Raw genomic sequence first — 25,959 nt, 5'->3', positions numbered from 1 at the left:
CTTCCAGGCTCTCCTTATCTAGAGTGTCCCTGGACTTTTCAAACACCTGCCTCAGCCAGAAGTAAAAGAAAACAGTGTCTCTTAGTGTAGCTCGGTCCTGTCAGCGGACCCTGGATCCATTTCCACACAGCACACCACCTCCTTATACCTTACTCTTTTCACAAGGGACCTTAAAAGAGAAGGCTCTGCTCTTCCTGGGTGGCCAAGGCCTTTTACTTCAAATCAGACTGTCCTGCTCTAGCAAATTCTTTGTCTCTCTTAAACCCTGTTCCTCCCTGCAGGCCCAACACAGCTCAGTCTTCCTAATAGTATCCCAGGCAGATAACCAGTTCTAGTAGGCACACGGTTGTTTCAAAATGTACTTATCGGGATGGTCCTGTTTCTCAAGATTTGCTCAGAGTCTTGCCCAAATACTTTCCCAGAAAAAAAAATACCTGTAAATGATGAGAAACAGTGAAGTCAGACTCGGACCTGGTGCTTTCCTCCTGCATTCCCTCCCGGAACCCTGCCAGCACTGTCCTTCCTATATGTAGTTAGGTTTCTGCACGCTACCTCATTTTACCAGCTGTACACTCATTCATATTATGCACGTTTAATTAATTTCACTTAAATTTTTATCAAATAACAATGCAAAAAATGGGTTAGTATCAACAAATCAATGTCTATCTCCTTGCTTTGGCTTTTTGAGACATTCTTATTATGTAGCTGAGGCTGGCTTCGAACACAGTAATCCTACCTTATTTTCTTGAGTGCTGGGATTTCAAACATGCACCATAACTGCTGGCTAATATCAATAAATTAGTATCATTTTTTACATTACTGTAACTAACCATGGCACACTAGACCACCTATGGAAATGAAGATTTAAGTTAGCAATTAAAGGGGAGTTCTGATGAAGACTAATGAGCAGAAAGCTCATGGTCAGTATGGCATTTAATTGAGCAGCTTTTTTTTATCGGGAAGAAGATAAAAGGCCTGCTTACTACAATTATTATGAAACACAGGCTGATAAACCTGGCCATACCAGCCAGGCGTGGTGGTGCACACCTTTAATTCCAGCACTCAAGAGGCAGGGGCAGGCGTATCTCTGTGAGTTCAAGGGCAGCCTGGTCTACAATTGAGTTCCAGGACAGCCAGGGCTACCAAACCAAAACTAACAAGACTGTCCATACCAACAGAAGGGAATAGGAGGATAGGATTGAAGAGTAAATATGTCAATTCTTTCCAAATTCATCGACAACTTCAATGTAATTCCAATAGGAATCTTATCAGTGTGTTTTAGGGAATCGATAAACCGATGCTAAAACCTATACAGAAGAATAAAATTCTCTAAGTAGTTACTTCTAACAGAATAATATAAGGATAAGTTATTCTCCTGTTAGACAAGAAGATGTGTTACAAAGTTACGTTAAGAAAATGTTGTCGGCTGGGGAAATAGCTCAATGGGCAGAGTGCTTGCCAGGCAAGTTGAGGACCTAATTTTGAATCCCACGCACAGCTAGCTGTAGGAGTGTATGTGCTTGTAACGCCAGCATTCCCCCAGGGACATGGAGGGGGAGACAGAAGCCCCTGGAAGCTGGCAGGGTAGCCAGGCTGGCATATGCGGTGGAAAGACAAGAGCCCCCATCTCAAGCGAGGAGCCGAGGACTACACTGGATCTCCCCACTCCGTGCTTCGGTATGCACGGCCCTGCCCATACACATTGCATACACAGATGGGAAGCATTTTCCTGGGCAGAGACTACATACTCTAATAGAATATTCTCACATACGAGGATCTGGTTCATAGCGAAATAAGGAAAGTATGTGTTGTTTAGTAGACAGTGTTAGGGAAGCTGATTACAATTTGATTCAGTATACCAAAAAGATACTCAGATAAGACTCAAAATGACAAAGGCAGGCAAGGGCATTTAGGCTTATAGAAAGGGACAGTGCCTTAAAAAAAAAGCACGGCAGAGGGAGTGTCCTTTAGGTAAGCCTCAGTGCTACAGGAAACATGAAGTTAAAAAAAAAAAATTCCTGGAGGTAATTTCTAACTTCCTACAAAGGAACAATGGCACAAAATGTGGCTGGTACAGGTAGAGACTCATGCAGCCCGGCCTGGCCTCCAATTCCCTCCACAGCAGAGGGTGACTTTGAACTCCTGACCTTCCTGACTCTACTTCCCAAGTGCTGGGATTATAGCGTTGTACCACCATATCTCACTCCTATTTTCCCCTTTCTTATCAATAGGCTCTTTTCTATTAATGAGTAGAAGACTTAAGTTGGGTTCAAACCTCACATTACAGCTAAGAAATTCAATTCCAATTAAAGATGTATGTAAACAGCAAAACTATAAAATGACAGAAAAGGCAAGATGTAAACTCAGGGGAAATTTTCCATTATAATAAAATACCTAAGAATTAATAAACGAGAATGGCAAGACTAAAACGTTACCTCCAATTTCTCAACCTGACAGGCAAATAATATTAAAAATAGTGCCTTACATTGAAGAGTGAGCAAACTGAGTATAGCCCACAGATGGGGAACTAGAATGACTGCAACTTTTGTACATATTTCCCCATGGTGAATAACAATGTCAGCAAATGGACTGAGAAATGCCTGGGTCAGTGAGGCACACTTTGGGTGTCTGCGAAAGGTTAACCCTTTGATGACTGAGATGTGAGGACGGGACTACAGGGAGGAGGCAGGAGGAGGCGGGTGATTGGGGGCACGTCCTTTGGCTGTGTGTTGCCCTGGCCCTAGCCTGTGCTCTTCCTGCTTTTGGGGTGGGACCTTCTCTGCTGCCATGATGGCTGACACTTTCCAAGCACTGAACCTGTAGGGGGCAAAGCTCACAGAAAACCCAGAATTTCTAAACATTCAGGCTTTTTCTTCAAGGGAAGAAAATGACTGATGCCTGTTTACCCGTAGGGCTGGAGTGGATATTGTCTAAGAACCTGGTGATTTTTGCTAAAATCCTGAGCATTGTTTCGGCTCCAGTCCTGAGCTTGGTCTCTCAGTGATTAGAACCATTTTTATGAAAGAGGGCCCATATACTTTGCATCCTCAATTAATAGGAACCCATCCTCCCCAGGCCCTTATCCCGAGCACTGTTTCCCTGTGAATAAGAACCCATTCTTAAGGTAAAGGTCATAGGCACTTCAGCAAGGAGTTGTACTTTCCAAGGTAGCTTCATGTAGCCATGTCTAAGGCTTTGCTGTGATAATTGTCACATGGAAACCTCTTCTGAAAGTTTTACTGTATTTAAACCTTGGGCAGACTCTAGAAGTTTTGCCACTGGGAGTGGTGGCATATGCCTTTAATCCCAGCACTCAGAAGGCAAGGGGCAGGCTGATCTCTGTGAGTTCAAGGCCAGCTTGGTCTACAAAGCAAGTCCAGGACAGCCACAGCTACATAGAGACCCTGTTTCAACACCCCGCCCCCCCCCAAAAAAAAGAACAAAAAAAAAAAAAAAAAAGAACAAAAAGAAGTTGTGCTGACTCAAGTCTCACTCATTCATTCAAGTTTCATCACAAGCTGTGATGTCTGTGGGGACCCCAACATAAACCCTTGTTTTAGGTAGTTTCTCTCAGATGGTTACAGTTTGAGAAAGCTTACACATATTTTCAGTAATCAGACAATGCAGATTAAGAAAAAACAACTTACAAGCATCGGATTAACAAATTAATAATAAAAAAACCCTGGGGAAAATGTAAGAGAAATGAGAAATGCTCATGTCTTGTTGGTGGAGGGGAAAACGGGAACAACCTCTCCAGATAACACAGGTTTAGCTTCTAAATTATATATGCACACATGAAAAACCTAGATCACTCTTCTCTAAGACAAATGAATCAAAGAAGTGACCAAGTAAACGCACAGGAATGCAGATCCTGTGCAGAAGAGTTTATGACAAGACAAAAAGGTGAACTACGGTGCAGAGACACAGCACAGCATTCATTATCTGCCAGCCAAGAGCACACAAGTAGGTTTTGAAAATCCAATTTTATAAAATAAGCAGAATAAAATTTATATGTCAATATAATGTATATAAAACTTAAAAATTTACAAGCTTAAAATATATAATTTTATGGAACTATGTTCAATGTATGGAAGATATCTAGGAATGTCAAACACTAAAGGGAATGAAAAGTATGGGGTGAAATTGTCACCAACGATGAAGAATATAATCAATAAACTATGAGCAAAAACCAAAATTTATTTTACATAAACAGAAACACTTTCAAAGACTCTCTCTTGAAATGTGATGTACAATATAAAATAATCTAAGTTGCCACATGATTTATATGTAACTAACTAGCTTTAAACAAAACTTTATTCTCCCAAAAGATGAACTAAGAAGCTACACAATATAAAAAGACATTTTAGAGCAACACTATTATATTTTGAAGACAGGGTCTCTCTCTATAGCCTTGGCTGCCCTGGAGCTCACTAAATAGAGCAGGCTGGCCTTGAATGCACAGAGATGCACCTGCCTCTCTGGGATTAAAGGTGTGTGCCACCATGCCCAGCTTCCACTTGATAAAAAGAGTTCTACTTTGCATCACCATGACCAGCACTAATTTTAGCGGTTTTAATATACTATTTCAGCATGTATGTGTGCCTGCATGAGTTTATGTACACCACATGCATGAAGGCACTGTGGGGGTCACAAGAGGGCACTGGATCCCTGGAGCCGGATCACAGATGGAGATGGTACTAGGAGCTGGGCCCAGACTGTCTGCAGCAACAATGAGCACTTGACTGCCCAGCTGTCTTTCTAGGCTCTAATTCCTAACTGAACACTCGAGAACCTGAGGCTTAGGCTAGTGTACATTTACATAGGATTTAAGATGTTGAAGTGCACAAGGAAAAACTCATAAAACATAAAAGTGTCATACCATTTTACTTTTTAAAGCCCTTTGGAAAAAAACAAACCTCCAAAAAGAGTCAGATGTGACAACTATCAATGAAGAAACTTAAAAAAAAAATAGATAATAAAACTTAGACTTACAGGGAGTGGCCCTGTCCAACCTGGAATTTAGGTCTTCCAATCAAATATCTCTTTATTTATTTTGTGTGTGTCTGTGAAACAGTGCAACTGTGGCAGTCAGAGGACAGCCTGCTTTGGCTGGGTCTCTCCTACCACGTGGGTTCTGGGGACTGAACTCAGGAAATCACGCTTGGCGGCAAGTATGCTTTACCCACTGAGCCATCTCACTGGCCCAAGTCTCCCAAAAATCTCAGTTTGAGGTATTTTTATTTAACTTACCTGTAGATAATTTTTCCAGAAATATACTTTTTTTGTCTTTTTTTTAAATCAAAAAGAAACAGCCAGGTAGTGGTGATGCACACCTTTAATCTCAGTACTTGAGGGGCGGAGACAGGTAGATCTTTGAATTTGAGGCCAACCTGGTCTACAGAGCTGCACAGAGAAACCCTGCCTTGAAAAAAAAAAAGAAAGAAAAAAAAAGAACTAGACTCATTGGTCTGTGTTAACACATACACAATGTTCTGGGGGGAGGGGCACAGATTCTATTAATCCTGATTTGCAAGTTAACATTTATCTTGAAAAAAGAAACCAAGCTTAAAATATTTTTACTTCTCCAGTACTTTCACAATCTATTAAAAATAAAAATTTAAGCGCTGGGGAGGCAGAGGCAGTTGGATCTCTGTGAGTTTGAGGGCAGCCTGGTCTACAAATAAAGTTATAGGACAGCCAGGGCTACACAAACAAACAAATAAAACACCAAAAAACTAAAACTGCAATTTGTTCCTTTTTCCATTATAGAAAGCACAAAATAAAGAGCAGCTGCACTCAGGTGAATGAGTAACCGTAATTGGCCAGGTATTGAAAAGATGTTAGAGCATGCAAAAGTACTTACAGCCCTCGTAACTTTTCCTTTCTGAGCTGACAAAATACAACGGAAACCTTTTGAGGCCTATTTTCTTACCGTGTCTTCTAATTTATTTAATGACAAATGTAGCTCCCTGTGAAGCATCACTACTTAATGAAGCTGCTAAAATGATAATATTGACGCTATGACCAGTCCATTCACCTTCTTTAAAAATTACTCTGAGTATGAGTGATTAAAAAAAAGGCTACAAAATTTTCTGTCATTCTAATCCTACAATTGTTTTTCTAAGATTTTAATAAACAATGGACACAAGTAGTTATCAGGTTAATACTGTGATCTAGCATAGTCAGCCTAAAAAGATAGTTGTCATTTATTTGTCTAAGCTATTTTTCCTATACAGCTGCAATATTAGTTACAAATCCTATTTTAAAGCTCATCTTCTAAAACAAACAACTCCCCCCAAAACAAACCTAAATAGTGCTGACTCAACATTTCATTTCTACTTACAAGTATTTAATCTAGATGTCAAGAGTAACATTTAGACATGGGAACAGTTTAGACATCTTAAGTCTGAAGTTAGTACTTGTCAAAAACTTTGTTTTGGGAGCTAGGGATATCTCAGTGCTAGAATATTTAACTCACTTTCTCAACTGGAAGACTACCCCTGAATGTTAGAAAATAGGCCTAGGATAAAGAAGCACTATAAGTGTTTATCTCTATCTTAAGATGATAGGCTATATTACTTATTCTATTGTCACTGCAAAAAAGGGCTTCCCAAGAAGTCTTTAGTGCTCTGTTCCAAGTATATCTTGGGTTAGATGTGGCTTAGTATGAATTGCTCTACAGTTAATTCATTTGATAAACATATCTGTATGAAAGATACACAGCTAAGTCACTTTTTTTCAAAACATGTCTTTTTAGCAGTCTCTATAAATGACCTTGTGTGTACTTCTGACAGTATTAATCTGTAGTCTATTCACAGCAAGTGTATGAACCTTCCAATTCTACGGGGAAACGGTGTACTGAAACACATAAAATTCACTATTAAGAAAAAAAAGTCAAATACTATACTTGAAATAGCAAGTGAGTTATAGTTTCAGTAGTAAAAACTAAATCTAAAAGAAATCATTCCAATGTGACACATTTTCAATGTTTAAAGTAGACCCTGATTATGGAATTTATAAAAGTAATTGTCTTATATAGAAGCAGAAAATTCAGGAGGATTAAAAATCATCACTGTGAGAACTGATTATATCATTAAATGTAATCATAAAGGACTTACATCTTAGCTGGAGGACAAGAATGAAAAATCTATATATTCTGATTTACTCAGGATGAAAACTAGTTATACTGTAGAGATTAAGAACTCATCTAAAACATCTCCTTCATAGTGCTTCCACTGACCTTTTAACAATACATTTTCATAAATATAATAAAAGATAATAGTATCGACTGTTTGCAGGTAAAAACATCACTTAAAGTAAATTCAACACTGGACATAATATAGATCAGAAAATTTTTATTTAGTTTACTTAAAAGGTTATAAAAATTTAGCCTTTTTGCCTGTTCTTGTAAGTAGATGTTACCACTCAAGTTTTGAGGACTTCAAGCCAATTAACTCAGAACTTGAAAAAGCATTAATGATCCCTTCTGAGGCAACTCGTGTATTCTATTGTTCATAAAATTTACTGTTCCATAAGCCTAGGGATTTAGATAAGATGAAACTGACAACAATCTCCATAATCCTAGAACCTAGGTGAAACAAAAGTCCTCATGGTCCAATAAATGGCCGCCTGAGCCCGATCACTAGGCTAACGCACTGTGTGAATAACCGCTGGCAGCAAAACGCCTGGGCAGCCACGAGCAAATGCTTTCATTCAACTGCAAATTAATTTCTCTGTAAGAAATAATTGTTAAAAAGTACTCTAGAGGATTGTTCACCTGCATGACATCAAAGGTCTTGCTTGTCTCCATTTTTCCCTGTAGAATCAGATGCACCTGGAACTTTACTAGTTTCAACAAAAACGGATTCAAAGGCAGCTTCCTGTTCATCCAAAGAATTGGCTGTAGTGATTCCTTTAACTAATGCTGGGTTGGTAAAAGCCTGTTGCTGCTTGGCCACCGTACTCGATTCTATTGTTTTTCTGCCTCTTCTTCTACCAAGAATTTTGACGTAATTTGCAGGTATAAGTCCTGTTGTTTGACCATCAAGACTAGCCAGAAGCCAGCCACGCACTTTGGGTTGTTGTTCTGAAGAAGAAAGAGAGCTTTGTAACTACATGTCAGAGTCCAGCAGAGTATTAATGATAACATATGCTCAGCAGAATCAGAGTCTCTCAGTGAAGCATGCAAACAAGTAGGATGTGCACACACAGGCAAAAGCACACTTAATCACTCTACATCCATTTTTCTTTTAGATCAAAAGATGGAATCTCACAGTTGCCCAAGTTGGCAATCTTCCTTCCTGCTTTAGTCTCCTAAGTAGCAGGGAGTATAGGTATGTGCCTAGCTTCAGTTCCATTCTTAAATTTATAGTAAAGTAATAATATATAATAAATAGTAAAAATAAAGTACTGTAAGTACTCAGGAGGATGAGGCAGGGGGATGACAGGTTTGAGGTAGCCTGGATTCAGACTTTGCTTAAAACAAACAAATCAACACACACCCATCACTGTCTTTCAGATTTTAAATGAGAATCTGAGAAGTTAATACTTCACTTAACTATCACATACTGGACAGGAATTAGCAGAGTTTGGAACTCAGGTGTGCTGAGTTTACAAGAGACTACGCAGCACAGTATTATTGGAACATCACTATGGGGTCTTCCCTCTGACTTTACTGTTTTGGCACAGGGACTCACGTGCATAATAGTAGGAGGGAGACTAATTGGGAAGAGCAAGGGGGGTCAGCAGGAGTAGGAGGGGACAAGAGGCTAAAGGGGACTGTGGAGGTTAACACTGTGATCCTAGTACTTGGAAAGCTGAAGGAGGAAGACTGCATGAGCTGGAAGGCAGCCTGGGCTACACATGATGAGACCCTGTCTCAATATCTTCCCTGAAAAAGAAAAAAAAAAAAATCAACCAAAACACAAACACAAAACCAGAAAAAGGCAAAACTCTAGCAACCATTTGCAAGTTAACCAGTGCGTAAGGTCCTTTGTTTCAAATACTACCTTACAAGTATTAAAAATTCAAGATAATTGTAACTTATTTGTGATTTGTTACCTTTGAGGGCTAAATTTAGCATATCACCAGCACGGAAAGAAATTTCTTCATCAGACACGGCAGCAAAATCATACTCTGCTCTAGCAACGACATGGTCATCCTCGCCACTTGCCCAGTTGATGTTGTCTGCAAACAAGATTAAAGTAGGTTAGTCAGGTTTGCAGACACGGGCGTTCACTGGCCATAGCTTGTCAAGCGCATACATCCGCTTGCCAAGTGGAAAGGCCTCCCCTCCTAAGTAAACTCCACAGTGAGCACTGAGTAAGTAAACAGTGTTTACTACCTCATTCTTACAGACTTTTCGCTTTTCTTAAACTCTCAGTCAGAGGTTGACATTTTTTTTTTTTTAACTTTACTTGACCCTACAGAGGGTCAGTAGCATACATTTTAGATCTTGAAGGTGGGGAGAAAAAGTTTCCTGGATATTATATGACTTTATATAAAAAGAAATAGAAGTTTCATGTTTTTTGGACAAAATTCAAAATAGGTTTTTTTGTTGTTGTTGTTGTTTTTAATTGTTAGTACATGTCTGTCAAGAAGAAAGGAATATCTGGGTAGGTGAGGATAAGATTTCATTTATTTTGGGTCCAACTGCAAATATTCATTTGTGAATGCTAACTGGCAGTAAGATTTGAGGTGAAATTCATGGCATCCACGTCTGGTAAGCATATTCCTCACTTGGGAGAGCAACAGACTGGAATATAATTGTGTCTGAGTCTCCTGAATGGGCTGTGTAATGTAAAGGAACTACTGCTGCGCCACTTCCACACGACAGGGGGAGCTCTTCAACTCCACGGTTAGAGAGCTTCGGAAATATGGACATTTCCTTTGCATCTGGAATCGACAAACTGCTTCTCGCATTCAGTTTGAACTTGGAAACCTGTATCGGAGTAGAAATCTCACTTATTTTAACATTTTTAGCATGTAACAGTAATCACACGTAATAATGGATTCATTATGAATATAATGCATTTGGTCATACTTACCCCTTAACCTCTTGTCCCCTCTAACCCAACTAACACCTTCTTCTTCCCTACTAATCTGTCTTATTCTTTCAATATGTACATGACATTGTCAAATATTAAAACAGAACAAGACAAGGTAAGTAGCTACAGCTTTATTAAAAATCCTTTTAAAAGAGTTGTTAATATGTATGTGGATCTGTGTGCTACACATCTGTGATGGCAGAAGAGATCCCCTGCGAGCCACCCAATGCAGATGCCGGGTAGTGAATTCAGTCTCTGGAAGAACAGCGAGTGCTCATAATTGCTGCACCATCTCTCCAGTCCCCACTTCAACACCTGACACAATTTAATATAAGTGACAATAGCTGTGTATCATAAGAAATGAAAGTTTACCTTTCAAACTAGTGGTTCAATAATATCTAATAAATATGCTCTGCTGCTGAGTAAAACAATAATCATAGACTTGTAAAACTCGCTTTTGAAAGATCTGTAAATTCTGTTTAACTAAACCTTCAGTTGCAATACAGCTTAGTAGGTTCTACTTCAGGCTATAATAAATTAGTGCTTTCGATTTTAAAAATAGTCATATTGTATAGTTATTCACAGTGGCACACTGTATCATTACCTCAAATTTACCATTGCCTCCTGAAGCAACTGAGAAGTATCAGCATCTATTGGGTTATCGGGAGCCAGAGAAAACTATTCAAATATCTGTCTCTTTGTCTTCTTTTGGGCATGGTAAGGTTTGACACCAGGTCCTTGTACATGCTAAGCACATGCTCTGACGCCAACCTACAGCCATCACCCTTCGTTTGTCTTCAGCTGACAATGTCATTGGGAAAGTTAAGAAACTGTTCTCACTGACTGGCTAACAGTCTTGAAAAGACTAACTGTGGATAAATGTCTTTGGCTGTTGAAATAATTATTATCAATACAGATTTCCTCCACTGGCTAGCAAATGAAACTTTGCTGTAGTTGTTATTTCCTTTCCTTTTCTTTTTTCTTTGGGGGGGGGGGGGGGGGGGTGGGGAAGGAAAATTTTCTGGTAAGAGTTCCAGCTGTGACTACCATTCAGTCTGGTAGTTGTACTCATTTAACACAGCTATTGCACCACTGCATAATGGACACAGTACTTTACCACAACCCGCTGTGCTGTGCTGTGTCTTTAAAGTCTAACTGTAAAAGTCTACTCCTCCTCTTCAGGCGTGCCACACACAACCTCCCCATGAGTGCGGTGTGTGACGAGAAGCACAGCACTCGCACAGCATGCCTAAGGGTCTACGTTTAATTCCCAGCACCATCACTGCCGACCACAAACATACTGTCTTAGTGTTCTACTGCTCTCAGAGACACCAAGACCGTGGCAACTCTTAAGAGACGAAAGCCCATCACTGGGGCCGGCTTACGGTTTCACAAGTTCAGTCCATTATCCTCATGGCGGGGAGCATGGTGGCACACAGGCAGACATGGTAGCTTAGACTTCTACACCCAGATTCACAGGCAGCAGGGAGACAGACTCCGGGTCAGGCCCAGGCCTCTGAAATCGCAAAGGCCACTCCCAGTTGTATGCTGCTTCAACACCAAACCAGCCACAGCGATGTGTATGGCTGTTTCAATAACACTTCACAAACCTCTTTATTTCCTATGATCTTCATATGCCAAAATTCTCCTTTTAAAAATGTGTGTGGTCCATGTGTTCATCTAAGTGTGCGAGAGCTTGACGCTGCTACCTTCCTCTATGACTGCCTACCTTGTTTTTGGTACACAGCTTCTTATGGGTAGGCTCACACACTGGACAGGCTGGCTGGGCTCAGACCTGGGGTTAAGCTGATCTCTGCCCCTCTCAGTGCTGGAGTCACACATGCAAGGCCCTTACGTGTGAGCTGGGAGCCAAACTCAAGCAGGTCCCCTGTTTCCACAGCAAGCCCTTTACTAAGCCATCTCGCAGCCTCTCTTCTGATTCTAAAAATATTTCTTCCTGACTGCTGAAAAGCATAAGCAATAGAGTTAACCTGCATGCCAACAGCAGCGGGAACTGTGCAGGGTTAGCACAGGCCTGTTTGTGTAGGTCTGCTCTAAGCAGCAGGGAACGGAGTTATAGGAGCCAAATTTACTCAATTTTGCTTCTCATAAATCTTTTTACTGCTCAACCCATTCCTTTATTCATTTATTTTCATACCTCAGATAAAAATATCCCCCTCTTTTATCTGGTTCTCTGTGTCAGGTTTTTCTCTTTTCTATAAAAAGGCTTCATTACTTAATTCCTCCACCAACCTCTAATCACTCCTTCCCTACCTACTCTTTCTTCTCCTTCTTCCTCAACGTTCTTTATTGAGACTGGGTCTTTGTAGCTCTGGTGTGGAACTGGGTATACCAAGCTGGCCTCTGCAGCAGCCCCTGCCTCTGGCTCATGGCACTGAGATTACGTGGCATGCACACCACTATGCCTTTGGTCTAAAAACACCACGAGTTCCGACTTCCTTTTATTTTTAATTTTTGTTGAGCAGGATTTTAATATATATCCTGGCTGACCTCAAGAGCTACATATATCTGCCCACCTCAATGTCCAGAGGGCTGGGCTTAAAGGTGTGTGCCACCATAGCTCCCAGAGACCTAATTGCTTAAGAGACAAAGCAGGGCTAAGACTGCAGTTCTGTGGAAGACTGCTGTCAGTATGCGAGGCCTCAGCTCAGCCTGCATATACAGAGAGCCAAGAAAGGGCTACAAAGCAACTTGCAGAACTTGGTCCTCTCCTCCCACCATGCAGCCAGACTCAAGGGGTGAACAGCAGACTGTCAAGCTTGGAGGCAAGCGCTTTTACCTAATGAGCACCTGAAAGGGCACCCCCACCCCCCATTTAAAGTCAGCCTGGGCTACAGAATAAGAATTACCCCTACCCCAACACCCTTCTCAAACATCCTGATTACTACAACAAGGGTTCAACATCAGCCCAGCCACTGCCTTCTCCCTCCTCACTTCCCGCTGCTCTCACCTGCCACGGCCACACGCCTGCTGCTTACTTAATACATCAGCTTTGGGAGCTTTTTACTACTGTAGGGACGGAGCTCTTACTGCTACTTAAATACCTTTGAGGTTTCAGTGTTTCAAACTCTTCTCCAGTAGCCTGGAGGGCTTCACCCACCTCTTTCAGGGAGCAGTCCTTGGCTATTTATAGCACTATAACCCTTCCACCCTTTTCTTTCCTCTGGGACTCCCTAATATCCTTCCTCCTTATCTTTTCTTTCCTACGGGACTTTAACTCGTTTAAGAGCATATGTCATTGGATTCCTTCTGGCCACATCTAATCAGCATCTGAACCCACTGTATTTGTCCTGCTTCTCATACACCCTGATTCAGGTCTTTCTTTCATTAAGTCTGGCTAAATTCCTCAAATTAGAGGTATTAAGCTTTTTTTTCTTTTTTTTTTTTTTTAATATGCCAAACAGGTTACTAGATACTGAATATAACCTATCTGGCCCTTTATGAAACTCACCGTTATTTAACTGCAATTTGCTTCAATCTGGATCAATCTCAAACACTTTGGACAAGTTGTTATTGTGCCCTCTCTCTCTCTCATATGCTGGGCATCAGAAGTAGGGCTTTTCACAGACATGGTAAATAAGCAAGCACCTTATCAATGATTTACACCTCCAATCCCCAATCTTAACTCTTTAGAAAACTATTGATGTTAAAATGCTTCACACAAAACTACCTTACTAAGTGAAAATTACGTTTCACAACAGCAATTAAGATCTTTCTCTCACTATTAGCTTTCAATCTAATCCTCACTACCATTTATTCTACGTACAAAGACAACTGGCATGCTTCTTTCTTCCTTTTAGTTCTTTTTGGTGGTACTAGGCTACATACACACCCGCGAGCTACATCCCTTACAGCTATCAGAAGCCAACTCAGACGCCATTTCTTCCTAGCTAATATGGCCAAAAATGGTGGCTTCAGTCTTCTAGAATTCTTTACCAGCTGACAGCTATGAGTTTAACTGATTTGCTTCTGGTGCCACCTTATTAGAATTGTCTGTGTATTGTCGTAATGACTCTCTTTCAAGAAAACTTTTAGAAAAATACAGATTGTGCTCTTTGGATCTCTATATATTTCCACAGCACCAAGTTCAGTACTTTGCAGATGAGTTGGGTTAATGTGTACTATTAAGCTGAATAAATTAATCGGCAACCCTGTCTTTGTTACATAAATATTCCCTTCTAGTTTTGAAACTCTTAACTAAGAGTATAATTGTATTAAAATAGCAAATGCAAGTGAATACAAGGGATGCTAATTTAACAAATCTATTCTGGAAGTTTGGCATTGTTACATGGTTTAGAAACAGTTTAATTATTCTTACCTGTTACCTCGTCACTGTGTGTAGACAGAAGTTTCCAGATGAGATAAGGGCCACCGAGGACGACAGCAAAGAACAGGAATATTGGCCAAGATTTTGCTGAGTTAGCAGCTTGGTCCTCAGCACCAAGGCAGGCCACAGTTCCTTCACTTTCTGCCCACAGGTCCTCGTTCTCAGAGCCTCTTCTTAAGCCCATCATCCACTGTAACCGTCTATAAAGATATCTTATAGTCCTAACTAATGCAAAAGCTGAAAAAACCTTTGTGAAGTGTATTTTTAACCGCGAAAAGTGATTTGCTACATCCAGCACAGCCCTGAAACTGTTATAGACAGCTGAGAAGGTAGCATCCATCATCATGCTGACAGAGGCAAACGCATGTACAATGCTCTCAATGGACTGAAATGCACCTCTACTGCTTTCTTCAGCTTGCTGAACAAATCTACTGGGCGGAAGGTCATCTACACGGAGGCGGTTAAAGCCCAGACCATTATATCCATAACTATAAGGGCTATAGCTTCCATAAAATGAATTTCCGTAGGCTCCGTATCCAGAAGAAAATGAACTGTAGGCAGGTCTAAAAGTGTTCACAGTGCTGCTCCCCGTCTGCTGGGCCGGCCTGGGAAGAATTGGTGGCGGCACTCTGGTAAGTGCCGGCTGCCCGGGTCTCGTCAATAGAGTAGGGCCCAAATCGGCTGATCTGAACACAAAACAAATGCGAATTACTTACGTACCTCTTGTCCAGTAAGTTTTAACTATGCTACTGTATTTTGTTTTGTTTTAGATTTCCATTTCTCTTTAATTATATGTAACTTGCCGTGAAAAAACGGCAAGTTTTTTCTTAAAAAAAACTTTTTTAAATAAAAAAACTGTCTTTAATATATTGAGCTTAATGACTTTAAAAATTTGTATGGAAGGTGCTGGAGAGATGGCTCAGTGGTTAAGAACACTGGCTGCTTGTCCAGAAGTCCTGGGTTTGGTTTCCATCCAAAACCCACATGGCAGCTCACAACCATTTCTAACTCCAGTAACTGGAGTTCCAGGGGCTGAAACCCCTCTTCTGACCTCCGTAGCCCTAGGCTTCAGGGCTTTTCTCTTGTGTCATGCTGAAGAGCATCTAGTATCCAGAGCATATTTCTTGCTTTCTATTACACCCAGCACAATAAAGATGACTACACAAGCCTAAGACAGAAGGACAAAAGATATGTTCTCAATGCTGTGTTTAGTTTCTTCCACTCAACTTTTTCTTTCGAAAGTTTTCAAACGGGGAAAAACCTTGGCAGAATATATGTGCGTAGCTTTATGTAGCTCCAACAGCCACCAGGATCTAACCATATTTACTTCTTCTCTCACTTGGGCCCATAAATCCATGAAACATCTGAAATTAACTTCTAAACTCAATATAGTACCCTAAATACCGCAGAATGCATTTCCTAAGAAAAAACATTTTAGACAAAATCATGGCCCTGGCCCATCACTAAAAGCTAAACAATTTCATACAATCAACAATTCAATTAATATTAAAAACTAACCTATTTCCCAGAAATGTTTTAATAAGTGGCTCTGAATTAAAATTCAGTTACCATCAGTTCACTCATTTAATATAAAATTCAATTTTTAAATATTCCCAATTGTACTATCATTATATTTTATTTTGCAACACTTTCATTACTCCTGAAAGATAGTCTAAATTCACAGGAAGGGCAATGAGAATGAGGGTAAATATAACAAAGCATAATGACTCATGAAAGCACAATAGCGCCTACTGCTGGTCGTGCTGTCAGTTTCAAGTGCCCTATGTCCGCTAGCAGCCACTGATTACTGTGTGTCTACAACCTTGTCTAGTCCCAACACTTCCTGTGTCGTTGGTTCCAGCTGGCGAAGCATTCTGTCTTTAAAACATCTATGAAGCATACCAATACGTAATCAATACTCCTGGAAGTAATACGGAGATTTAGCTTCCTGTAGGCTTCAGACTACTTTGTTTGAGACAGCCCATCCTGGCCCTGTAACTCACGGCGTAGCTGGCCTTACCAGCACGTGCCACCATGCCTGTCTTTCAAGCCATACTCTCTCAAGCCATTAGTACATATACTTGCTTTATGTGCATTTCTATTAAAGATATAGTTACTGTATTAATAACTCATGGCCATCAGCACACTAACTCTTGCTTGCACAAATCTAATATGTGCACTTTTCCTTTAGTAAGCTTCACAGCCACCTTGCACTTGGGAACATTAGACAGATCTCTACTTGGGAGCCATTTTAAACAGTGAAATCATTTGTTACTGTGAAAAACCCAGAACCAAACAGACTATTAACACATACTGTCTTAGGACTATGTAGTCTAGGCTGGCTTCAAACTCACGAGTCCTATGTTTCAGTCTCCCAACTGCTTAAATTACAGGTATATGTTTAACTTTTTAACCTCAACTTGTCACCTGGTGTCAGGTGTAAATTTATTTATTTATTTTATTGCGTTGATGTCTTTGTCTGCATGCACGTCTGTGTGAGGGTGTCAGATCTTGGAGTTACAGACACTTGTGAGCTGCCACATGGGTGCTGAGAATCCAACACAGGTCCTCTAGAACAGTCAGTGCTCTTAACTGCTGAGCCATCTCTCCAGCCCCATGTCAAATTTTTTACCTGTGGCATTATGTCAGTACTTAAGAAGTTTCAGATTTTGGAACAAATATTACCATTCAGAGCCAAAGTATATTTATTCATATACATATCCGTTAAGGGACATTTGGGCTGTTTCCATGCTTTGGCTGTTTTGAGTAATGCCACTAATGGAGACTTTAAGATTTATATAGATATTTTTGTATCTCTTGGGTCTATTCCTATAGTGAATTGCTGTGAATATTGTATTTAACCTTTGCAGGAACTGCCAGACTAGCTTCCAAAGCAACCACACCACTTTACAAATATTCCCAGCAGTGTTTGAAGATGTTCTGCTCGCATGTGTGCCCGCAGGGCAGAAGAGGGCATCAGATCTCTTATGTGAGCCACCACATGGTTGCTGGGAACTGAACTCGAGTCCTTTGCAAGAACAGCCAGCGTTCTTAACCTCTGAGCCATCTCTCCAGCCCCATTCCCACATTCTTGTTAATAGCATTTTTAAAATAGTCAACCTAATGGCTAAGGAGTTACATCTCACTGCGGTTCTTTTTTGTTGTTGTTGTTTTGTTTTGAGACAGGGCCCCCTGTAGCCCAGGCTGGCCTCAAACTTGTTACAAAACCAAGGATGACTTTGATTTTTCATCTCCTTGCTTCCACCTAAACGCTGAGATTAAGGGCATGCACCACCTCCTCCGACTTTACTATGGCTCTCACTGGCATTGCTCTGAAGAGCAATAAAAAGATTATCTTTTTATGTCCTTACAATCTTACGAGAAGAAGCAGCTTCATACTTTCCTCACTCAGGTTTTTTATTTCCTTGTGTGTGTATAGAGGTCGGAGGAAACCATGTGGGCCTAATGTTTTTCCTTTCTTCCATGTGGACTGCAGGATGCAGCTCAAGTTATCAGGCTTGCTAACAGACATTTTTACCAACTAACCTACCTCATCGGCTTACTTTCTTCACAACTGAATGAGCTTTTTATCACTGTCTTTTTAGTATTTGTCTTTATTATTGAGTTGGAAGAGTCAAAATGTCTTATGCATTCAGTACCCGTGGAGGACAGAAGAGGGTGTTGTATCCCTTAAAACTGGAGTTATTCTCTAACTAGACATGACTCCTAGTGAAGGGAGGGGAACACCAACCCAAACACAAAACTTCAACCTAAAATTTACCCTGCCTATAAGATGTGCAGGAACAAAAATAAAGCAGTGACTGAGGGAATGTCCAACAAATGCCTGGCCCAACCTGAGACCCACCCCATGGGAGGCAGTCAACCTCTGACACAATTAACAATACTCTGCTATGCTTGCAGATGGGAGTCTATCATAGCTGTGCTCTGAGTGGCTCCGCCCAGCAGAGGATGGACACAGAAGCAGAGACCCGTAAGCAAACACTGGGGGAAGCACAGGGAGTCTGTGGAAGAGCTGGAAAAAGGGCCCAGAGGAGACAGGAGCGCCACAAGAAAACCAACAGAGCCAACTAACCAGGGCCCAGCGGACCTGTGGAGACGGAAGCACCAAAGACCATGTATGGACTGGACCTAGGCCCCCTACACAGATGTGGCCGATGGGCAGCTCAGTCCTCATATAGGTTCCCTAGTAAGGGGAATAGGGGCTGACTCTGGCATGGACTCTGTCGCCTGCTTTTCAATTACTTTTTCCTAGTGGGGCTATGTCACCATGCTACAGGGGAAGAGGATGAGCTCAGTCCTGTTGTGACTTGATATGATGGGGTAGATGGGTGAGCGAGGGCTCCCCTTCTCTGAGAAGTAGGGAAGGGAGATAGGGGAAACAGGGAGGAAAAGCGGGACAGAATAGAGAGGAGGGAGGGGTCTACAATCAGGATGTAAAATAAATAAATAAAAATTAAAACAAACAAACCATTTATTTTTACTTTATGTGGATAAGTGCTTGTCTGCATGTATGTATGTGTATCATGCATTCAGTACCTGTGGAGGCCAGAAGAGGGCATTGGATCCCTTGAAACTAGAGTTACAGAGGGTTACATGAGCTACCACATGGGTGCTGGGCACCAAGCCTGGGTCCTCTGCAAAAGCAGCTCCCTCAAAACGTCTTTTAAAACTGGTCTTTGAATACAAAATTTAATTAGTTTATACATCAAAATTGACTTTTTCTTCCTAGTATATTCATTCTAAAGTAGGACAATCAGGGCTAGCAAGATAGCTCAGTGCAAAAACAAACAAAAAAACAACCAACCAAACAAACAAACAAAACAACAATGTTGCCTTGCAAGTCTGATGATATCAGTTTGGTCCCTAGAACCACAGTGTTTTTGGAAAAGAAAAGTAACTCCCAAAAGTAGTATTCTGATCTCCACACACACACAGCTTGGATGCATGTTCCCTCACTCACACAAGATCATTGTTTATATCAAGTGTTTCATGTCTAATTTCAAAATTGTAATATCTGAAGCCAGGATAAAGCTTTAACTTAACACTATAAACAACTTACTAGAACTCTTACTTAAAAATAAAAAAGGAAACAAAACTCGGAAAGGGCCAACTAGCCAACAGCACTCAGGCTCTCACAAAGCAGTCTGCTCCAAAGTCAAAAACTGGAGAAAAGCTGATATATTTAGATTTGATACAAGACAGATAAACTTGGGGAGCAAAACACAAACAAAACCACCCTGTAATGGAGGCTGACGCTACAGACCCACTGACTTCTGTGTTACGAGTCACAGCGGGGCCAGGAGACTGGAAATAATAAAAACGAAGTGTCCTACTCAAAAGAGAAGTTACTTAAGTGAAGTGTCCTACTTAAGTGAAGTGAGGGTAAAGGTCAGGTTTTTAGCGTACTACAAAATTTTCAGTAAACTGTGTTTTTTGTTTATTTGTTTTTTAAAGAAAGTTACAAACCTTCACAAAACAACACAGGCTACTGCCATTATTCCTGGTTGCCTTCCAGAGTTAGACAGTAAAATCCTGTTGCTAAAGAGCAGCATACCTTGGTTCCAGAATATAGAGAAATCAAGCTGGAACTGATGTGGGAACTCCCTCCCTGCTGGCTGGCTTCTGTGCCAGGTTCCACATAGGCCACTGGGGAGAAAACCCAGCAGTGGTGTTACCCAGCAGTGAACCTTGCACACTACAACGCTAACCGGCCAGGCAAGATGCACCAAGGATGAAACAATGGCAAGGAGTAACCAATCACTTCTGGACTGGCTTTGAGGCCTGCTCCACAGGAAGGAATTCAGGTCTGGTACTATAAATCTGGTCAAACCCCTGTGACTCGTCAGTCAGGCCCTGGGGAGTGACAGGGGCGGGAAGATGGACACACATGACAACACAAACATGGACATGTTGTAAACTACCTTCTAAACATTTGTGTCTACACACAGGGCCATCCTCAGCCTTGGCCACAGACAGTCAAGCTTGTCTCTGCAATTGAGAGTAGAGACTCCTAACTGGTCAAAGTGAGAAGAAGTGACTACTGACTGCTTAGTCCTAAATGGGACATCTCTATCAACCCTTGCTCTACAAACTTAGGAAACACTGGGAAAAAGGAAGTGGAAAAACTGTGGAGCCACGGCTGGGAAGGCGTGCCATGAAATGCTGTCTTCTGGACATGCCATGGCCATCACAAACCATGGCCACCTGCACAAAACCCACACAAGAGCAAGCCAACAACACCCTAACCCAACCTTCCAATAGGCTACAAGGAAGACGTGGTGAGAAACTGGGGGTGGGCATGCTGGGGAGCGTGAGGCGTGTGACGATCAAGATGCACTGTTTATATTTATTTCTAACCTTATAAAAGCCACAAACATGAAGACAAAAAGAAAAACCAAACACCACGTTAACCAAAAGTCAGGAATAAAAATTTAGAGAAAAAATAACTTAATGGCCCAATGCAAAGTAGATATTTAAGATGATCAGTGATATTATCTATCTTTTTAAAAGTCAAATGAACTGGGCATGGTGGTACACACCTTTGAAATTAGCACTTGGGAAGCAGAGACTGGTGCATCTCTGTGAGTTTAAGGCTAGCCAGGATGACATAGCAAGTTCCAGGCCCGCCAAGGCCACATATACATAAGACCTTGTCTCAAAGAAGCGAAACAAACAAATGAAATAAAAACATGTAAATGTCAAGAAATGTATTCGAAATCTTAGACTTGATGTCATAGCTTCAGGGAATACCTTTTAAGTATAACACAAGAAGAAAATCAATTGCTATAATACACTGAGGAGAGTGGACCTAAGAATTACATGCCAAAGGTAGATTTCATAATCACACTAACTCTCCAACTAGAAGCAACTAACTGGTGGTGGGGTTCACAAAAGAAAACTAGCTGGCTTAAAGCATCTGAGAAGAAGGTACTGAGAAATTTTAAAGTCAAGATCCAAGGAGGAGGAAGAGGAGGAGGAGGAGAAAAAGGGAGAAGGAAGAGGAGGAGAAGAAGGAGGAGGAGGAGAAGGAGGAGGAGGAGAAAGAGGAGGAAGAGGAGGAGGAGGATGGGGGGAGGAGGAGGAGGAGGGGGAGGAGGAGGAGGAGGAGAAATAATCCAGAGTCCAGTGTTTGTAGATGTGTCTCTAGGGACAGCAGCAAATCCAGCAGTTGCTGGTTGCTGGTGGCCTGGTGCAGGTTCAGATTGGGACCTTAAAGGACTACATGCTAGGAGTAAGGGAGGAAAGATGGAGAGAAAACACACCAGCCTGGTCTAAAAGACAAAAACAAAAACAAAACACGCTTCAAATCAACCCAATTCTTGACTGGAGTAAAGCAATCCTAGATTGCTATTGCTCTAACAATTGTTGATAAGTCTCTGGAGGAAGATACAGTTCTCAAGTCTCAAATCATCTTAAATATCTATATATAAGGTTCAGCTCTCACTTTAAAAATAACTGGGCCTATAGATGACAAAATATGTTTTTTGTTTGTCTGTTTTCAATACAGGTTTCTCTGTGTAGCCTTGGCTGTCCTGGACTTGCTTTATAGACCAGATGACCTCAAACTCACAGAGATCCACCTGCCTCTGCCTCCCTGAGTGCTGGGATTACATAGTGGCATGTGCCACTATGCCCAGCTTCAAAATATGCTTTTTTTTTTTTTAAATAAATCTTTATTTTATGTGCATTAGTTTAAGGGTGTCAGATCCCTTGGAATTGGGGTTACAGACAGTTGTGAGCTGCCACGTGGGTGCTGAGAACTGAACCCAGGTCCTTTGAAAGAGCAGACAGCACTCTTAACCACTGAGCCATCTCTCTAGCCCCAAAATTTTGTTTTTTAAAAAGAGCAACATCAGACAATACAAAGGGGTCTATATCTACATGGAAATCCAGAAAATGGAGCAGATTTTAAACTTAAACTATGCTTAGCATATTAAAAATAAAAAGACAAGGATTTCTTGGCAAATCATAGAAGGCAAAAAAAATCTGACTAAAAGGAAATTATAAACAAAACCAAGCCTTCTAATCTATGAACTTAATGACTGGTTTAATAGCATTCAGGGTACATATAGAAACAAAGGCCTAGGGCTGGGGAGATGGCTGAGGAGGCGAAGTCCTTGCTGTGTTGGTGGAGCTGAGTCTGACCCTCGGCTCTTATGTAAAACCTGGCATGGACACATGTTCCAGAGATGGGGAAACAGGTTTCTGGTTCTTCTGGGCCAGCAGTCTAGCCTGAAGGGCTAGCTCCAGGTTCAGTGAGAGACCCTGCCTCAAAAAACAAGGTGAACATACGTGCACAAGAGAGCACACTTCATCTTAGCTAGGTGGGGTTATCATGCCTGTAATCTGGTACTTGGGAGGCTGAGGCAAGAGAAGGCAAGAGGATCCTGAGTTTGAATTCAACCTGGGTAATTTAGCAAGACTGCGTCAAACACACACACACACACACACACCAAAATACTTTAAAAAGAGGGGGTATATAAAAAGCATACAAACAGAAGCAATGTTTTAAGAAAAAAAAAAAAAGGCTGAAAATTTTCTGAAATTCATGAAAGGTACCAAAGTCAGACCTAAGTATTCCTATGCCTTCCACTCAGAATCATACAAAGAAAAAAAAAAATGTATGGAGGCCTAAAATAGTTCACTGCTGAAAACAAAAATTTCAAACAGTCAGAAAAACAGTGAATGCAGCAAGCAGGGGGTGAGGGAAGAAATTCTTACGCAAGAATAAGAGAAAGATGGCTGAAATTATCAAAAAGTTCCAAACAACAAAAAGCCAGGAAAAAACTAGGTCCCTTGATGCTAAGACAGATGATCTCTAGATTGCCAGGAAAAAACTAGGTCCCTTGATGTTAAGACAGATGATCTCTAGATTGCCAGCAAACAGTAGGTACGTTTACAGGCCAAAGCATATTAGATGATGCTTCTTGTACTAGAGATTATTTCTGATTCTGATACAAGGTTTAATACAAAGGTTCTTAATCTGTGGGCTGCAACCCCTTTGGCAACCATCTCTCTCCAAAAATATTTACATTATGATCCCTAACAGTAGCAAAATTATATTTATGAGGTAGCAATGAAAATAATCTTACAATTGGAGGTCACCGAAATATGAACTATTTTAGTAAGGTTGAGAACCACTGGTTTAAAGATGGGAGAGTGTCCAAACAATATTTAAAGGTATAACAGCTGTACTCCAACCAAGGATCAGTCAGGGAGATAACCTAGAACCCCTGCACAGATGTAGCCCATGGCAGCTCAGTCTCTAAGTCGGTGTCCTGTCTCTGACATGAACTCAGTGGCTGGCTCTTTGATCACCTCCCCCTGGGAGGGGGCAGCCTTACCAGGCCACAGAGAAAGACAATGAAGCCACTCCTGAATGGACCTGATAGGCTAGGGTGAGAGGAAATGGGAAGAGGACCTTCCCTATCAGTGGACTGGCGGAGGGGCATGGAGGAGAAGAGGGAGGGAGAGTGGGATTGGAAGGGGACTACAGCTGGGATACAAAGTGAATAAATTGTAATAAATAAAAAAATTAAAAAAGTTATAACAGCTGCAAAGACTTTGCTAAATTAAAGAAAAATACAGAACAAGGTGATTGCCTGTAAATCCCAACACTGGGAGTTCAAGGCCAGCCTGGGCTCCATTGCAAGACACTTGTCTGAGAAGACAAGAAAAGACAAACAGGCAGGCAGGCAGGCAGACAGAAAGACAGGAAGAAAGAAATGAATAAATTCTTAAATACTTTGGGTAATGAATATTTTAGCTATGGATGGATGGAAAAAAATACAGGTTTATGTGTATAATTATGCTACAGAGGACCTAGATATCATATTAAAACCTTAAAGAGAAAACCATCTACCTATAAAGGAAAAAACATGGCAAGTTTTCAATAGAAAAAATTTTCCTCAAAGCAAAATTTATCATAAAACAGATATAAAGACACAAGTATAATCTTTAAAAAGAATTCAATTTCGCATCGGAATATAAAGATCTTAAAATAAAACAGAATTCAGGACAGTATATTAAAGGAAAAAGCTAGGGCTGGAGAGATGGCTCAGTGGTTAAGAGCACTGTCTGGGCTTCCAAAGGACAAGAGTTCAAGTCCCAGCATCCACATGGCAGCTCACAACTGTCTGTACCACCAATTCCAAGGGACCTGACACCTTCACGTTAATACACATAAAATAAAATTAAATAAATTATTTAAAAAGAAAACTATTTAAAAATGCAAGGTTCAACATTAGTGGAATAACCCCATATTTGCATGTTAAAAGTAAAATATAAACAGGTACAGAAACCAAACGTACACACATACATACATACACCCCCCCCCAAACAACAACCACAAAATCTAAGATAGAGAGAAGTTTGATGGGACAGCTATCAAAAGCAAAGAACGTACTAAGTATCATTCTAATGAAAAATACCAGTATTTGGGTTGCTCAGTTTTAACATGGTAAATACAGTTTATCTCTTTATCTATTAGTTACTGTGTCCAAGTGTCTCAGTACTTTAAAAGAACATCAGATTTCCCAACAGCTCTAATATAATGAGATTCTGACGCACCAGGAAAACGTACAAATGTTCACTGGAATCACGTAGCCTTGATTAAGAGGTCTATTTACCCAAAAGAAACCACACAGGTTCGTGAAACTCTAATTCTGTTTTAAACTTTTAAAAGTGGCAGACGCATTTGCTACTCATCTAAATCAGAGCAAATAAAAATTTTATAGGCCCTAGGCAGACGACAAATACAATCTTGTACACAAAGGCCAGCCACAGATTTAGAATTCTTGTTTTAGAAATCTTCTTTCACCTCTCAACCCGAAACGTTAGCTAATGCTGGAAAAGAAAGTCAAGGGTATATAAGCTTGAGCTCCAGGTTGCGTAAAAGTGACCTTTGGGGCGTTCAACCAACTTCTGGAGAGGCTGTAAATAGCTTTTCCAATGACTTTTGCTCCCTATCCTCGTCCGAGCAGGGCCGACGTCGCGCGGGGCGACAGACCCAAGCTCGAAGCTTTGAAGCGGGGTCAGGCGGTCGCGACCCCAGCGTCCCGCGAATAAAAACCGACAGGAGGCCACCGCTTTTCTTTCAAGCCCCGGCACCCGCGGAGCAGCCGGGGTTGCACCGCCAGCGCCCGCCAGGCCCGGGGGAGACCCGCTCCGCGCTCGCCCCGGGCCCGCAGCGGGGAGGCGACGCCTCCCCCAGTAACGGCTACAACCGCCCCCGGGCAGATCCCCGCTCTGGCCGCCAGAGTCCCGGCACAAAGACCGCACACTCACTGGAAAGCGGGCCCGGGGCCCGGGCCCGGGCCGGCCCCGGGGATTCGGCGGGTCTCCCAGGGTTTGGGGGGCGGCGGCGGCTGGGACGCCATCTCTCCGCCTGCTCCGCTCCGCTCAGGGCTGCGACGGCGGCGGCTGGCCAAGGAGCGCCTCGCTTGCCAGGCGCGACGGGCCGAGCGCCGAGCCCTCGCCCCGCCCACGCCCGACGTCAGGCCGGGCCTGGCGTCCCCGAAGCTCAGACCCGAGCGAGCGAGGGAG

At 41.6% G+C, this 25,959-nt stretch overlaps 1 protein-coding gene across 1 annotated transcript; it reads right to left on the bottom strand.

Moving 5' to 3' along the window:
- Positions 1–7,340: 7,340 nt before the first annotated feature.
- Positions 7,341–25,882, bottom strand: Pex13 (peroxisomal biogenesis factor 13). The gene is made up of 4 exons (XM_055628768.1): positions 25,702–25,882; positions 14,386–15,080; positions 9,061–9,186; positions 7,341–8,086 (listed from the first exon to the last, which is right to left on the bottom strand). Exons 1-4 carry the CDS (start codon positions 25,791–25,793, stop codon positions 7,788–7,790), a joined length of 1,212 nt encoding a protein of 403 aa, XP_055484743.1. The 5' UTR covers positions 25,794–25,882; the 3' UTR covers positions 7,341–7,787.
- Positions 25,883–25,959: the final 77 nt, after the last annotated feature.

Source organism: Psammomys obesus, unplaced genomic scaffold, assembly GCF_907164565.1.
Source record: "Psammomys obesus unplaced genomic scaffold, mPsaObe1.curated_primary_1811, whole genome shotgun sequence".
Lineage (NCBI taxonomy): Eukaryota > Metazoa > Chordata > Mammalia > Rodentia > Muridae > Psammomys > Psammomys obesus.
The sequence above is the reverse complement of the archived record's forward strand: the minus strand, read 5'-3'. Positions and strand labels throughout refer to the sequence as shown.

Bases quoted from the DNA above. Each gene is read 5' to 3' on its own strand.
- Pex13 (XM_055628768.1), bottom strand. From the start codon at position 25,793: ATGGCGTCCCAGCCGCCGCCGCCCCCCAAACCCTGGGAGACCCGCCGA. The intron at 9,187-14,385 runs GTAAGAATAATT...TCTTGTTTGCAG, and splicing joins ACACAGTGACGAGGTAACAG to ACAACATCAACTGGGCAAGT. The intron at 8,087-9,060 runs GTAACAAATCAC...TTTCTTCTTCAG, and splicing joins GCTAAATTTAGCCCTCAAAG to AACAACAACCCAAAGTGCGT.